General features: G+C 44.2%; 2 protein-coding genes across 3 annotated transcripts; both read right to left on the reverse strand.

The window, feature by feature from the left end:
• On the reverse strand, positions 1-4,096 carry LOC4338847 (probable magnesium transporter NIPA4). Its single transcript, NM_001420416.1, has 9 exons — positions 3,412-4,096; positions 2,584-2,640; positions 2,401-2,491; positions 2,120-2,280; positions 1,883-2,010; positions 1,644-1,781; positions 1,399-1,491; positions 591-696; positions 1-512 (listed from the first exon to the last, which is right to left on the reverse strand). Exons 1-9 carry the CDS (start codon positions 3,566-3,568, stop codon positions 367-369), a joined length of 1,077 nt encoding a protein of 358 aa, NP_001407345.1. The 5' UTR covers positions 3,569-4,096; the 3' UTR covers positions 1-366.
• A 5,344-nt stretch (positions 4,097-9,440) lies between these two features.
• Positions 9,441-13,897, reverse strand: LOC9268469 (protein ALTERED PHOSPHATE STARVATION RESPONSE 1). Of its 2 annotated transcripts, XR_001546293.3 has the most exons (5): positions 12,257-13,851; positions 11,750-11,967; positions 11,221-11,444; positions 9,825-10,674; positions 9,441-9,747 (listed from the first exon to the last, which is right to left on the reverse strand). XR_001546293.3 is itself a non-coding variant. In XM_015785197.3 (4 exons), exons 1-4 carry the CDS (start codon positions 13,656-13,658, stop codon positions 9,900-9,902), a joined length of 2,619 nt encoding a protein of 872 aa, XP_015640683.2. In that variant the 5' UTR covers positions 13,659-13,897; the 3' UTR covers positions 9,441-9,899. The 2 variants fall into 2 exon arrangements, 1 of the variants encoding a protein (XP_015640683.2); XM_015785197.3 differs by having other exon boundaries at positions 9,441-10,674; positions 12,257-13,897.
• Between the last annotated feature and the right edge of the window lie 365 nt (positions 13,898-14,262).

The following is a 14,262-nucleotide window of genomic DNA, read 5'->3' on the forward strand; positions in this document are numbered from 1 at the left end:
GCGCTCTTTCAACCTCTTCTTGTATTATGAGTGAGCTATTTGCCTATTGTATTTGAAAGAATACAACAGTTCCAGACCAATGACCTCTATGGCTCACAGCGATTTACAGTTCAGAACTTGGGATTCTTGGCCATCCTGGTTATCTCACCCGAAGATATGTATAATAACTGATGTAATGACCCCCAAAATTTTGTACGGATGTCTGAAAAAATTACAGGGGGGGCCGAGCCGTTACCTTTGGATCCTACAGTCAACCTATGGAGTGTGTATCCAATGAAAGAATGGAGATTCTTCCCTTCCCACATTGAGGAGCTAGCGTTGCTGCTGGAGTATAAACCTTGAAGCACGGTTGCAAGCATTAGCAGGTTATAATGTCGCACGAAACGATTCCGTGGCCCTCGGTGACCTGAGTGGAATGCCATCAGCAGCAGATCTGAGAGGAATTCCTTCAGCAGCATAACCATCCTCCTCGGCGTGTTTAGGTAGTCGGATAGGTAAATTTGGTGGGAGACCTGCGATGGCAATGAATAAGAATTTACCAATGGGTGCTATTTCAAGTCAACACAAGATGGGACGAAAGGCAGTCATACCATCCACCATATCCTTTGTCTTGTGAAGAAGAAATGTCCCAGAAAGGATTGTAACAAAACCGCACATCTCCGTGACAATTTGTGTTGGATCTTGACGATCCCAGTCCTGCATGCAATCAGGGTTGCATCAACAGATAGTTCAGAAGCATTGTCAATGGAACACAATAAGGGGTTGACTGAACCATGATGCGCCATTCTGATGATACAGTTTGCCGATAGAATTTATAGCATTATCATGATTCAGAAATTCATTGTAGTATGAAAGGCCTTTCAATGTTAATGTTATGTTTACATGTATACTGACAGGCCTACATGTCCTATTCAGATTAGAGAACATTTTTAGATATATGGGCCCCATATAAGAGGAGTTTGAACATCAATCAGGATATTTAAGTGTAATTGAATATCAAACAGCTACAGTATCACATTAAGGCGGCAGTTGATGCAGCAAGGAAACATGATGGGTAGTCATCTAGGAAGATGGAACAAAAAGTTCAATGGCCATGGTCAAAAACTGAATGCCAAAGGTCCCAACATGTTTTTGAAAATAGTCCAGAAGGATAAGTCAAGAGTTAATTTGATATGCCAAACTGCGCTATCGATACACAATGTATAAAAGATTGATTTCCATTCAAGCAGCAAATTCATTAAAAAGAATTAAGTATACTTCTGGTATATTGACATATTGCCATATTAAACAAAATCAGTACAATAGTTTATAGTGTCGCCATCACCTTTTAAGAAGGCAGCTACATGGTGTTTGTATTAAAATTATGTCAACAAATAAATTAAGCCCAAAACCTGTTACCTTGAACATTATCACACTGGCCAAAATGGTCAAGGATGTAAACATCGTATAATATATGGGCGAAACCACTGCAGTGTTGAAAGTGTCAAGGGCCTGCAAAAGTAAACAGTCAAATTCAAAGTCGTATAGAGTAGAAGACAAATGTACAAGACTTCCATATAGAAAAACAAAATCAGTCTATTCATCGTTTATTTTTTTCTCTTGGCATGCCCAAAATTATCCTACAACATAGATATTGATCATACCTTGTTCAGATAGTTCATCTGTGTTACTATGCATGCAACTACAAAAAGTAAGAACACCCACATCTGTGGATAAACAAGCTGGTTCATCCCTGAAAATGTCAGCTTCAATGCTATCCCAAGAGCTTTGACACTCATGACCTGCCAGAGAAAGAAGTTTACAGAATGAATTCATTTACACCGTAAACCGACTAAGAAGGATATTGTGAAAACGTATCAAGAATTATTAATGACATGCATACCGATAAGGATCCCACGAGAGAACAGACACCAATATACACCATGATATGGGTCTGACCATATTGTGGGACAAAATGGAATATGAGCACAAAAGCTGCTGCAAGCACAATGGCTGCATATAGTAGAAATGCTGGAACATAAAGGTTTAAATATTAGTACTTGAAAAACCAATGTCTAAATGAGTCACTATTTTCTAATATTTGTTATATTATTATCTTGTGTACATGGTAGGATTATACCTGGTTCAGTAGCTAGATCCCATACTTCTGCCACAGACTCAATTTGACGCTCTGGAGGGGCATGAAGCACAATACTTGTCGAACCCACAACACAAAGAATACACCCGAGTATACCAAATATGTGTAGCTTCTCTCTCAGAATAATGTGTGCAAGAACAGCACTGTAAGAAGGGATGCCGATATTATCAGATTTACAGGAATATACACAGAAGAAGATTTACAGGAATATGCACAGAAGAAGATTTTACCATACCACTTCAGTCATACAATTCTAGTCTTACCTGATAATTATGCTAAGTGCACCAAGTGGAGTGACCAAGATAGCAGGAGCAAAAGCATAAGCTGCGAAGTTGGCGATTTCTCCAACAATCACTGACAAAAAGCATAGTACATCAATTAGCACTATCACCACAGATGGAAGAACTTTGTCAACCAGTATATTCATGCATGAAGAAACCACTTACTTGCTGTCATTCCTGCCCACCACAATGGTTCAAGCAAGTAAGAGTAGCCACCAACACCTGTAGCAAGTCAACAACATAAGCATAATTACTGAAAAAGCTGAAACCCATTTGGCCAGAGGGTAGCAAAATTCCCTATATGGTACTTCCGTGACTAACCAACATATCATGGGAGACCAATTACACAACGCGGATTGATCATCCATGGAAGTTTAAAGCACAAAAAGGCAACAAATAGAGCAACAGCAATCACATAGTAGTTTTTTTTTTCTGCTTGCAACCATTTCTGCAATCATAGGCTCCTCCTACCGTCAAAGATTTTCATATTCTACAGCCTTCCATGTTTGTGTAAGCTTGTTCAAACTGCTAATTTTGACGCAGAAACCATAGATAACGAATCGCAATGCAGTCACATTATAAACAAGAGGGGATATTGCACATCGTGATATCACCACTGCGCCATGAACTATAACAATTGCTACTATTGTACTATTACTCTATTAATCATCTTGCTGGAACATCATCATCAACTGAGCTAGTCCTACAAGAACAACTATTTCTTAGTACCCAAACAACTACAGGCTTAACCGACAGCCCGATCTCCAATGCGCGTGCAGCACCAAACTCCCTAACACCACTTGGCCACCGACAACACGATCAAGATCCAAATCTCGCGGGGCTCAGATCTACGCTACAGAGCTAGCACCGCGGCAGCAGCAGCAGCAGCAGCAGAGGAGAGCGTGGGCATCCCTGCGATTCGCTTGGGTTGCGAGCTGAGAAGGGGTTAAGCGGAAGGCGGAGGTGGAGGTGGGTGAGAGTCACGTCACGCACCTGCGCGGACGCCGGAGGCGCCGGCCTTCTTGAGGCCCTTCTTCTTGACGATGAAGCTGGCGCCGATGAAGAGGCTGGAGGAGAGCGCCAGCAGGAGGCCCTTGACGTTGTCCGCCGACATCCCCTCCACCCATCTCCCCAGCCTCGCCCCGCCCATGCCGCCGCCGCCGCCGCCCGTACGCCTCCCCTACTGCGCCCTCCTCCTCCGCCGCCTCCTCCGCCGCCGTCCACTCCGCCCGCGCATGCGAGATCTGCAAGGCGGAGAGGCCGCCCCGTCTCCTCCCTCAGCTTGCTCTCTGCTGGTGGCCTCGCCTTTCTCGACCCGTAGCCTGTAGCACTAGCACTAGCACGCAGTCCACTCCTTTGAGAGAGAGAGAGGCGCGCGCGCGCCGACGACGACGACGGCGACGTCGTCGGGAAGGTGGCAAGTACTAGTAGTAGTAAACCGGAGGAGGACGACCGAATCGCCGTGCGCGCGCGCGCTCTCTCGCGTGTGCGGGTCCGCGTGCGCGGTGCGCCGCTAGAACGTGAGAGATCAGATCAGTCAGTCAGATCACGGTGGCGCGCGGTGTTTTCGCGGTGATTTTGGAGGTTTTTCTGGGTGTCGCCATGCCGGTCGGTGGGGGGAGGGGAGCCGCGCGGGGCCGCGGCTGCAACGTGAGAGATCAGTCACACAGATCACGGTGGCGCGCGCGGGGTTCTCACGGTGATTTTGGAGGTTTTTCGCGTACGCGGTAGGTGGGGTGCCGGTCGGTGGAGCCGCGCGGCCGCGCGAGCGGGCGGGCACGGTAGGCAGGAGGATCGTCCCCTTCTTTTTTACAGGTGGGGTGTGCGTGTAGCGTGCGAGCGTGACGCGACGCGCGAGCTTGCTTTTGGTAAGACCAATGTGTGGGTTAGAGGATAACCGCGCACCACAGGGATAGGTAGTTTTGGTGTGACTACTATACTTTCTTTAGTGGAATCTTTGGTGTATCGGATGTTTTGCTGTGTGGGGTTCTGTTTGATCCGAGTGTTTCTAGTAGCGTTATGGTTTTGCTTTCTATTAGTGGGACGCTGATGATCCTTTGTTATGTGTGACTGGACGAGGATTCAGGCCATATTTGTTTAGGCTTATAAGCCAACTTATAAATTAAAAAATCTAAATCTAAACAAACAAGCAGCTTTTTCGTTTGGTTTTTTTAAGCCATAAGCCACTCTAACACTATTAAGCCAAAAGCTAGGTTAGAGAAGCTTTTTTGGCTTATGTGAGACAGATGCATAACTCCACCATTAAACTTAGAACATTAAATCCACCGGCTTATAAATCATATAAGCCAATAAGCTGACTTAAAAGTCTAAGCCAATAAGTCTAAGCCCAAACAAAGAGGGCCTCAGTTTGGTTGTAGCAGTGGCTTGTGGAGATAGAAATTTGCTTTTGTTCCAGCACTTCAATACCATATCGGCATATCATATACTTCCTCCGTTTTTTAATAGATGACACCGTTGACTTTTTCTCACGTGTTTGACCATTCGTCTTATTCAAAAAATTTACGTAATTATAATTTATTTTGTTATGAGTTGTTTTATCACTCATAGTACTTTAAGTGTGATTTATATCTTATACATTTGCATAAAATTTTTGAATAAGACGAATGGTCAAACATGTGAGAAAAAGTCAACATCGTCATCTATTAAAAAACGGAGGTAGTACTCGCCTACAGTGGTTAGCTTTCAGTTCTTTCCACCATGAGATCCACTATAGAGAACATGAAAATGACACTTCTTTCCCGTTGCATTCTTAGAGCAGGTACAATAGCAGGCTATAAGCCAGCTATAACCACATATCGAGAAGAAAAGAGAAGAGAGAGAAGAAAGCGGGCTACAGATTTGTAGCCGGCTGCAACACGGACTTCAATACGTTATAAGTGTATGAGAGGTAGGACCGGGTATTAATGATATAGTATATTTTTATAGATAACTATTGTATGAATGGGATATTAGATTGGCTATAGATGATTTGGAGCCAACAGTTGGCTATACTATTGAACTTGCTCCCCATTACTAGCTCTAATTTACCTATAGCCAATCTAATAGCCAATTCATACAATAATTGCTTACTATACTATTAATATATGGTCTCACATATCATACACACATTGCGTCTTGGAGTTCGTGCTGCACCTGGCCATAAATCTGTAGCCGCTGCTCTTTTATCTCATCTTTTATCTCGTTAAAATATGTTTATAGCTGGCTAATAGCCCGCTATTGTATCTGCTATTAGGGGTCATTTAGATTGCTTCCTCACTTTTTGTGAGAATGCGGTGCTAAAGTTGTGACGTGCCATGGTTTTTTCTGGCACTAAAACAGGTGGAAATTAAATAAGAACAGGTGATGTGGTATGGAGTTATGATGCATGACTTTACCTACTAAGGTTTAAATGATTTCCCTATTCACTTTCAAATCAAGCGACATCAACAATTTGCCACTTATGTCGAGTATGTTTAGGGCAGGGTGTGCACTTATATGTTTTTTAATAAAAAAAATTACTTGGAAACATTGCGACAAACTTTTAAAGCTTGACGAGTTAGAACTGTGGCTTATAAATAAACTATGAAGGTATCCACGCTTATACGCGGGCACTTTATTAATGTTGTTTAAAATTTGTATTACGAATGGTTATATGTGGTTGACTTTTTTTTAAAAGTATCCGTTAACACTATTATATCTATCTTCATCAATAATTTGTTTAGGATCTTAATCCGTGGATTGGGGGCGTGTGCAGCAGCATTACCGGGCATCATGGGAGGGAGCGACACTACTCCGCCCGTTAAGGGAAGTGGAGGCAAAGGCAGCGGTGGCGGGGAAGGCCGGCGGCCACGCTGCTGCCTTGTCGCCTGGGCGCCATCGTCGTCTTCTTCGCACTAGGAGGAGCTGAGGACGCGGGCGTGGTTGTCGAGGCTAGAACTGAGCTGACGAGACAAGAAGAGTGTTGGTCGGTTTTTTCCGAGCTCTTCGTCAGGGGATCCTATCGTGGGCATTACCAGGGAGCCGTCACCGTCCAGATTTGCATCACTCCTTGTTTAGCTTCTCAACCTCCACCACACCGCCCGAGGGAACCACCTAGTCGCCGCATGCCATCCCATGGGCTTCCTCTCTGTGCTCACGCGACAAGCTTTTTCGATGAGAAAAAATTCCTCTCTAATTAATTTATTATCATAGTATGAGCCTCTCCTACCATTTCTCGTCAAAAAATTAAAAAGCTTTGGTGATGAGGTTAGCATGGATCCACAAGCTCCGTGTGGCGCAGATCTAGCAGCGGCTTGACATGGATCAAGCCATAACGCTAAGCTCCTTTGTGGCTATAGGGGAAATATGTAATTGATGGGGGCGGCGGGCGTGGAGTGTGAACAACCTCGACAATGGTGGCCTCTCCTCAATCCGGTGTTTTCGGGCGTTGATCTAATGGGGTGGCGACTCAAGTAGGAGATCGGGGTGATATGGTCCCCAACAACGAGCTCAATGGAGCACTATTTTTTTCTCCATGGGTACCGACGGGTGGGCCCACTGTTTTTCTCATGATGCATGCCACTGCCATGTTAGCCAATCTTGTCCAAAACCACCCAAAGAGTGTTGATTGGGGGGGGGGGGGGGTAATTCGTCCGGTTTGAAAAGTTAGAGATATTAAATGTCTGGTTTTGTAGTTTAAGCGGGGTAAATTGTATTATCGTAATAGTTCAAGTGTAATTCCGACATTTTCCGCTATAGAATGCACACTAAGGTTGTGTTTTTTCCCCTTTTTCCCAACTCACTTCCCTCGTTTTCCGCGTGCACGCTTTTCAAACTGCTAAACGACACATTTTTTGTAAAAAAAAATTTATATGGAAGTTGCTTTAAAAAATCATATTAATCCTTTTTCAAGTTTTTTAGGCTAATACTTAATTAATCTCACTAAATTGCGTGCTTCGTTTTCCGTGTCACAAGCAACCTTGCCTCCCGAATACAGCCTAATCATTCTCCTGATACATCTTAAGGCCCGTTTAGTTCCCCAAAATTTTTTCCCAAAAATATCACATCGAATCTTTGGACACATGCATGAAGCATTAAATATAGATAAAAAGAAAAACTAATTACACAGTTATGGGGGAAATCGCAAGATGAATCTTTTAAGCCTAATTAGTCCGTGATTAGCCATAAGTGCTACAGTATCCCCACATGTGCTAATGACGGCTTAATTAGTCTCAAAAGATTCGTCTCGCGGTTTCCAGGCGAGTTCTGAAATTAGTTTTTTCATTCGTGTCCGAAAACCTCTTCCGACATCCGGTCAAACGTTCGATGTGGCACCCAAAAATTTCCTTTTCCCCAACTAAACACACCCTTATTACCAATGTATCCCAAAAGAAAGTTTAATTGCATAGTTAGTTAAGGTTACAAAGTCATGCAGTATGGTAGGGGCAATATTTTAGAAGCACCATACGTCATGCTAATGTGAGATTATTCTTGACCGCTTCAACTTGATTAAACTGTTTTTGCATGAATATCTCTACATAATAACCATATGAAATTCATGACTTTACCTCGATTTTGTCAGGAGCACGTCAACGGTGGACTGGTGACCAACTGGACACACTTATATATGAATCTATACAAATGATAGTACTCCCTCCGTCTAAAAAAAAAGACAAACCCTGGTTTCCGTGCCCAATGTTTGACCGTCCGTCTTATTTAAAAAAATTATGAAAAAAATTAAAAAGACAAGTCACGCATAAAATATTAATCATGTTTTATCATCTAACAACAATGAAAATACGAATTATAAAAAAATTTTATATAAGACGGACAGTCAAAGTTTGACATGAAAACCCAGAATTTATCTTCTTTTTTTGGACGGAGGGAGTATGTGTTATTGGAAGCACGTGAGGTATGAAAAAAACAGCTTGCGTTTGTTCGAGATTGGCGTCACTCCTTGGAGCCTGATGCAGCTTCTGACGATCCACTGGAATCCAGATTCTGATTTGTGGTTTTTCTATTAGCGATGAACTTCACGTGCTATTTGGAAACTTTACTTTGGATGCCATTTGGACATTGGCATCCTCTTCTGAGACCACAGAAAGTACTGTACATGGTTTCTCACTTCAGATCTGATCTAGTGTCAGCTTACATATAACTCATCACCTGAGGAGCCGACAGAGCTGAAAGCTGAGTCTGTGTTTTAGTTCAGCGCAAAGTTTGAATTTTAAATTGGAGATGATATGACAGAAAAATTGTGTGAGTATGATAGATTGATGCGATGAAAAATTACTGAAGTTTAGATCCAAACTTTAGATCTAAACACAGCCTGAATTGTGTTCCATCTAAGAAATCGAGTTGTGTTGATTGTTTTAGTAGAGATTTGCACGTTTGATTGCATTGCAGCTTAAGTGTGTTCAGGTGTGCTAGGATCTAAAATTCTAAGGAGGCTGTGATTTTGTCGTTGTTGATGATGGACAAATTTGAAACTGTGGGCGACAAGTTGAATGATGAACTACAGAACATAGGAGCTATGTATTTTTTAAGACTAAATTTCATAAAAACACTAGATATTAAGTTAGACTAAATTTCATAAAACCACTAGATATTATGACTTAAGTTATGCAAAATCACATGGGTTTTGAAACCTGACGCATAACCCAATTATGATCCTATAGTTTTATAAAACCACGCCATTAATCAACTTGGCTTTCTTTACTAGCAAAATAAAAAAAATGTGGTTAACTTGTTATAGAATAGATCGATGAATCCATATATTTGAGATATGATTTTAGAACATATCATATAATTGCTTAACAGTATGGTTTTGTGAAATTCTAGAGCGCAATAATCCAAGAGTTATATATCACATGTCAAAACCCGTGTGGTGTTGTGCAAGTTGGATTATGATACCTTGTTACATGAAATTTACTCTAAAAAATAAAGGGAAAAAGATTGCCTATTGTATTCCCCCAAGTAACTTATGTGCTTCTTGGAAAAAACGATTTGTATGTTCAGACAAAATCACAGAAGTTCTGAGCATATACACCCAAGCTACATTTTTTAACTGATAGTGATAACAGGGCATAAATACACCTTTTACAATGTACAGATTACATGGTACATAAATAATATGCTACTCTGCAAAATTACTAACTTAACTAATATGTACACGATCTGAAAATGGCTACAAAATTCCCTGCTGTCCTCCCTGATAACAGGGCTCCCAGCAGATCATTTGGCATAATCAATTGTAGCTGGTCAGGAAATATTACCTGAGCGTTATCTCGGAATCACCTCAAAGCATTGATAAATAATCCTTCATGCCACAACCACGCAAAACCTTTCGTTCTTGCATATTAAGCGAACATTACTCAGAAATACAATGGTATTGACTGGTATAATGATGCGGTATTGCTGATTCTTACCATTGATTCCCGAGATCATTTGTTCCGCCCAAAGTACAAGCTATCAGAAGCAAAAGGGGAAGACCTATTTAACTATCAAGCTCCACAACCATTGATTGGAATTCTTACATTTTCATAACCTTTCAGCGTATCTTGGGTAAAAGATTCCAATGCTTCAAATATTGGACCTAGACCTGCTTTCAGATCTGTTGCACTTGACTCTTGGATTTGATTCACGGCTTCCTCATGCCTAGATCTTTGTTCATCCAATCTCTTATGCAATGCGTCCAAAGCTACAATGCGGCTATCAACTGCTCTGTTATTTTCGGCAACAGGCAACACCGTCTTATCAGCTTCATGATGTCCAGCCAAGCCATGTTCCTTTTGAAAAGATTTGAGCCTCTTTGCATAATCTCTAGATAAATAGTCAGCTTTCAGCTTCTGTTGCTGCTCTTCGTCCTGCCGCTCCCGTAACATGTGCACATTAACAGCGAAAGCCTCCATTGCACCTATGACAGTACCTTCTGGTATCCTTTTCATGCTTTGACACCAATCATTAGCTGTGATGAACACAGCTGGAGCTCCAAGCCTACCAGGAGAAAACGGTGCGATCCCATCAGGTGTTTCCTCCTTTTCCTCAGGAAGCCATTTGACTAACCAGCCATTGAGAGTTTCAATATAAGCCTTTTGTGACAGGATCCAATTGCTGAAACAGGAACACCAGTTCAAAAGTTCCATTTCTAGTTCGAGTGTAATCTTGGAGTTCCTTTCTGGCCCATTCTTAGGGATAAGAACATGAGATTTAGTTTCGAGTATGGCATGAAATTGCTTCCGATGGCATTCAAGAATGAATTTCCACATTCTCACAAGCCTACATCAGAACGACAACAGTTTACAGTCTGTTCACAGATAAATCAGCTTTGTGACAAGTATTGGAAGCCGTGCAGAGGAAATAAATTGTTATGAAGGCAATATCTATCTCCCAAGAATATAAGCTCAGACACAAACAGCAACAAAGAAAGACACATGAGAGGCTACATTTGCTAGCAAGACAAATGTGCTTTCCAAAAGACAACTGGACTTCCTAAACTAAAGATATCCTAGCATTAACTAATTTTATTAGTGTGATAGCTATTTTGCTTAAAAAAAGTTTAATGATATGATATACATTATATTGACTAGCTAATTTCAGGACATGTTTCAATGGATCAAATGACTATGAAACCATTGCAGCATGCAGTAGTGATATTGCAACATAAAGAATGCAAGATAAACTAAAGAAAAAAAATAAGTACTTAAAAAAAATTCTCTGCAAGAAAACAAGGGTAGGCGGGTGTAATGACACAGTGACTATTTGATGGTTGATCCCTTTGAAGAATCACTTGAGTAGAAAAGTGTAGAAATATACTTTTCATACCCTTGAATAAGTTTAACAAGATGTGGATGTAGCTCATCGTCTCGTAGTATGTGAATCCTCCTAGAAATAACTTTGGCTGATCTAATTGTAATGTTGATTCTGGTGAGCAGTGTACTAATTGAGGCCCGTGTAGAATCAATTTTATATGGTTCTGCACCATTGTCGTCCAACTCTTTCAGGCGCTTCCATTGTTTGTCATATGTGATCCTCAATTTTTCTTCCTCCTGACAATTAATTTAAACAAACTGTCAATGCGATGCTCATGAAAAATGCAAGTCACGAGCAAGTGTCACTCTATCATTCAGCAGCAATTTCTTTTTTAATGAGTAATTCAGCAGCAAAATAAATTCAACACCACAATAGGACCCTTTTAATTATATCAAGATAAGCAGTGCATTTTGAGAAAACAATTTTGACAGATGAAGAATATTACATAAAAGTATAGGAGACCATTATCAGCCTTGTGATTTGTATGTTTTGAGAGTAACAAGAATTTATCAAGACATTTCTTATAACTAAAGTACCATACCATAATTTCCTTATGAAGCCTCTTCTCCCACACGTACAACCTATCCATTACTGAAGAAAGAGTATTAAACTCAATATCACTGGCACTACCAATTCTTTGACTCGAATTATGATTTCTTCCAGATGCACTTAATGCTGTCTGCTCCAAATTCTCCACAGGGGGCTCAGATACAGAAGAAAACAACAAGGCAAAGGCCCCCATCAACCGCGAAAATACCACTGCATCAAGTATAAGTGACAAAGTGTTTAACTGAGTAAGAACTGTCTCTGGAGAAAATGTGAAAGGAAGGTGGGCAAGAAATCGTGTCAACAGATCAATACAATCAGAAGAAAGCACATACGCTACACAAGATCTCTTTAATGTAGTACTATTTGTCAGTGCTAACTTATTAGTTATAAGTGGACTTGATCTTGCATTGGAGTCTGATGCTGCTAGTATTCAGAATTTTCTTGCAGTGCAATATGTGCATAGCAATCAAATGAAATGAAAAGAAAAGCATATACTCACATCTCACAATTCTTCTCCGAGGCCGGTACCGCATACTTCCGACCTCAAGGATCCTAGCAACATCGTCTCCACAGGCGACCACAGAGTTGAACTGCTCCTTTATCTCATTCACAACATCTGCAACATCCCTTGTGCCGAAGTTCTTCGGCAGCACATCTTCAGCCACTACCATGGACGAGTGCTCCTCTGAGGCCACCTTCTTCACCATCCTTGGATCATCTCCAGCCGGCGCCGCAGTTGCTGCTCCTGCTCCGGCATTGCCATCGGCATGATCACATTCACAGCTGCACACACTCTCCTCTCCAGAATCAAGAACCGAAGCACTCCCCACACTCTCGATCTCGCACTCCTTGTGCTCCATCGACGCCGTCTTCGCCTTGGCATTCACTGCATCGGCATTGTCAATCCGGGTGGACGCGGTGCTCTCCACCGCCTTCCTCGCCTTGATCGACTCCCTCATCGACTCCTGCTCGGTCTCCTCCTCCAGCTCCGGTATCCCCTCCCTTTCCCTCACCTCGCTCGAGTTGGGGCTACTCGTGAACGATCCATTGGCATCCTTGTACTGCGGAAGCTGCTGGTTGTAGTCGTAGGAGTCAAACGGGTTGAAGAAGTCCCAGGGCGAGACCTCCGGCATTGGCATCGGCGGCGGCGGCGCCGGTGCCGCCGCCGCCGCCGCCTCCCGGGCACGATCCTCGGCCAGCCGTTCCCCATCCGGGGGCACCGGAATGCCGTACATTGGGTTGCTGTACCCGTAGTCGTACCCGTTGTAGGAGACATTGGCGGCGAAGTTGCCGTAGCCGTACGGTTCTTGGTACACCGTGTTCGCCGGCGTCGAGCTCGCCTTCATGTAGTAGTAATTGGGGAATGTGACGTTCGGGAAGGAGGAAGGGTAGGGGTCGTAGGGAGCGTACTCCCACGGCATTTGCAGCCTGGACGATGCTCCGGGCTCCGGGATTCGCCGTTCTTGGAGCTCTTCCGCCGGCGGCGAGATCTCGCCTCGGACGCCGTGGCCGGCGGCGGCGGCGGCGGCGCCGCAGGCGCAGTCGTCGTCGGCGGAGTTGGGCTCGGAGTCCGAGCCGCCGTCGGTGTGGAAGTGGAGGTGGGAGTGGCCGGAGTCGGTGTGCAGGGTGGAGGAGGAGGCGCTCCGCTTCTTGTGCTCGTCCGGCTCGGACGGGGGCAGCGTGAGCACGGGCGACCCCGGCGGCGTGGCGGCGTGGTGCTGCTCCGCGAACCGCGCGAGCGCGTCCGCCACGCGCGGGAGCGCGCGGAAGTAGGCGGCGTGCGCAGCCGCCAGCGCCGCGCGCCGCTCCGCCGCCGCGCGCAGCAGGTCCCGCCGCTCCCGGCAGAGCGCGGCCACCGGCGACGCGTCCGCCGCGTCCAGCCGCGAGCTCCTGCACCCCATCCCCGGACACCACCCTACGCCCTCGCCGTCGACGGCATTGTCACTCACTCCCCGACTGGACGAGAGAAAAAAAAAATGGGCGGGAGCGCGGAGCACGCAACGGGACGAACACCAAAGGGTGGCGACTTGGCGTGGCAAAAACGGCGCGCGGCGCGCGACGCCGAGGCGAGGCGAGAGGAGCGTGGCGGGGCGCGGCGCGAGCGTGACACGGGCACGTGGAGGCGCTGCGAGAGCGTACCACTCCACGGTTTAGTACTACTACTATTATTGAAGCGAAGCAGCAAACCACACTACACAAACCCACACTGGCGCTGGATGCAGTGGCAGTGGGCATTGCATTGCACATCACGAGCAATCACCGGCACGATGTCTCGGGGACAGCAGAGGATGGGCCATTGAATTTGCACGTACTGTACTTCATGCTCGGTAATTTTTGGGTGCTGTAACTGGATCGTTTGCGTTTTTACCAGCTTATGGCGTATTGGTATGTGCTGGCTAGATTCACCAAATCATTTTGGTTGAGGTTGCTGTCACTCCACTGTTTGACGTATCGTAAAAACCGTATAGTTACCGTGAGACATATGATGGTTTTAAAAACTGTGAA

This window comes from Oryza sativa, chromosome 5 (genome assembly GCF_034140825.1).
Source record: "Oryza sativa Japonica Group chromosome 5, ASM3414082v1".
Taxonomy (NCBI): Eukaryota; Viridiplantae; Streptophyta; class Magnoliopsida; order Poales; family Poaceae; genus Oryza; species Oryza sativa.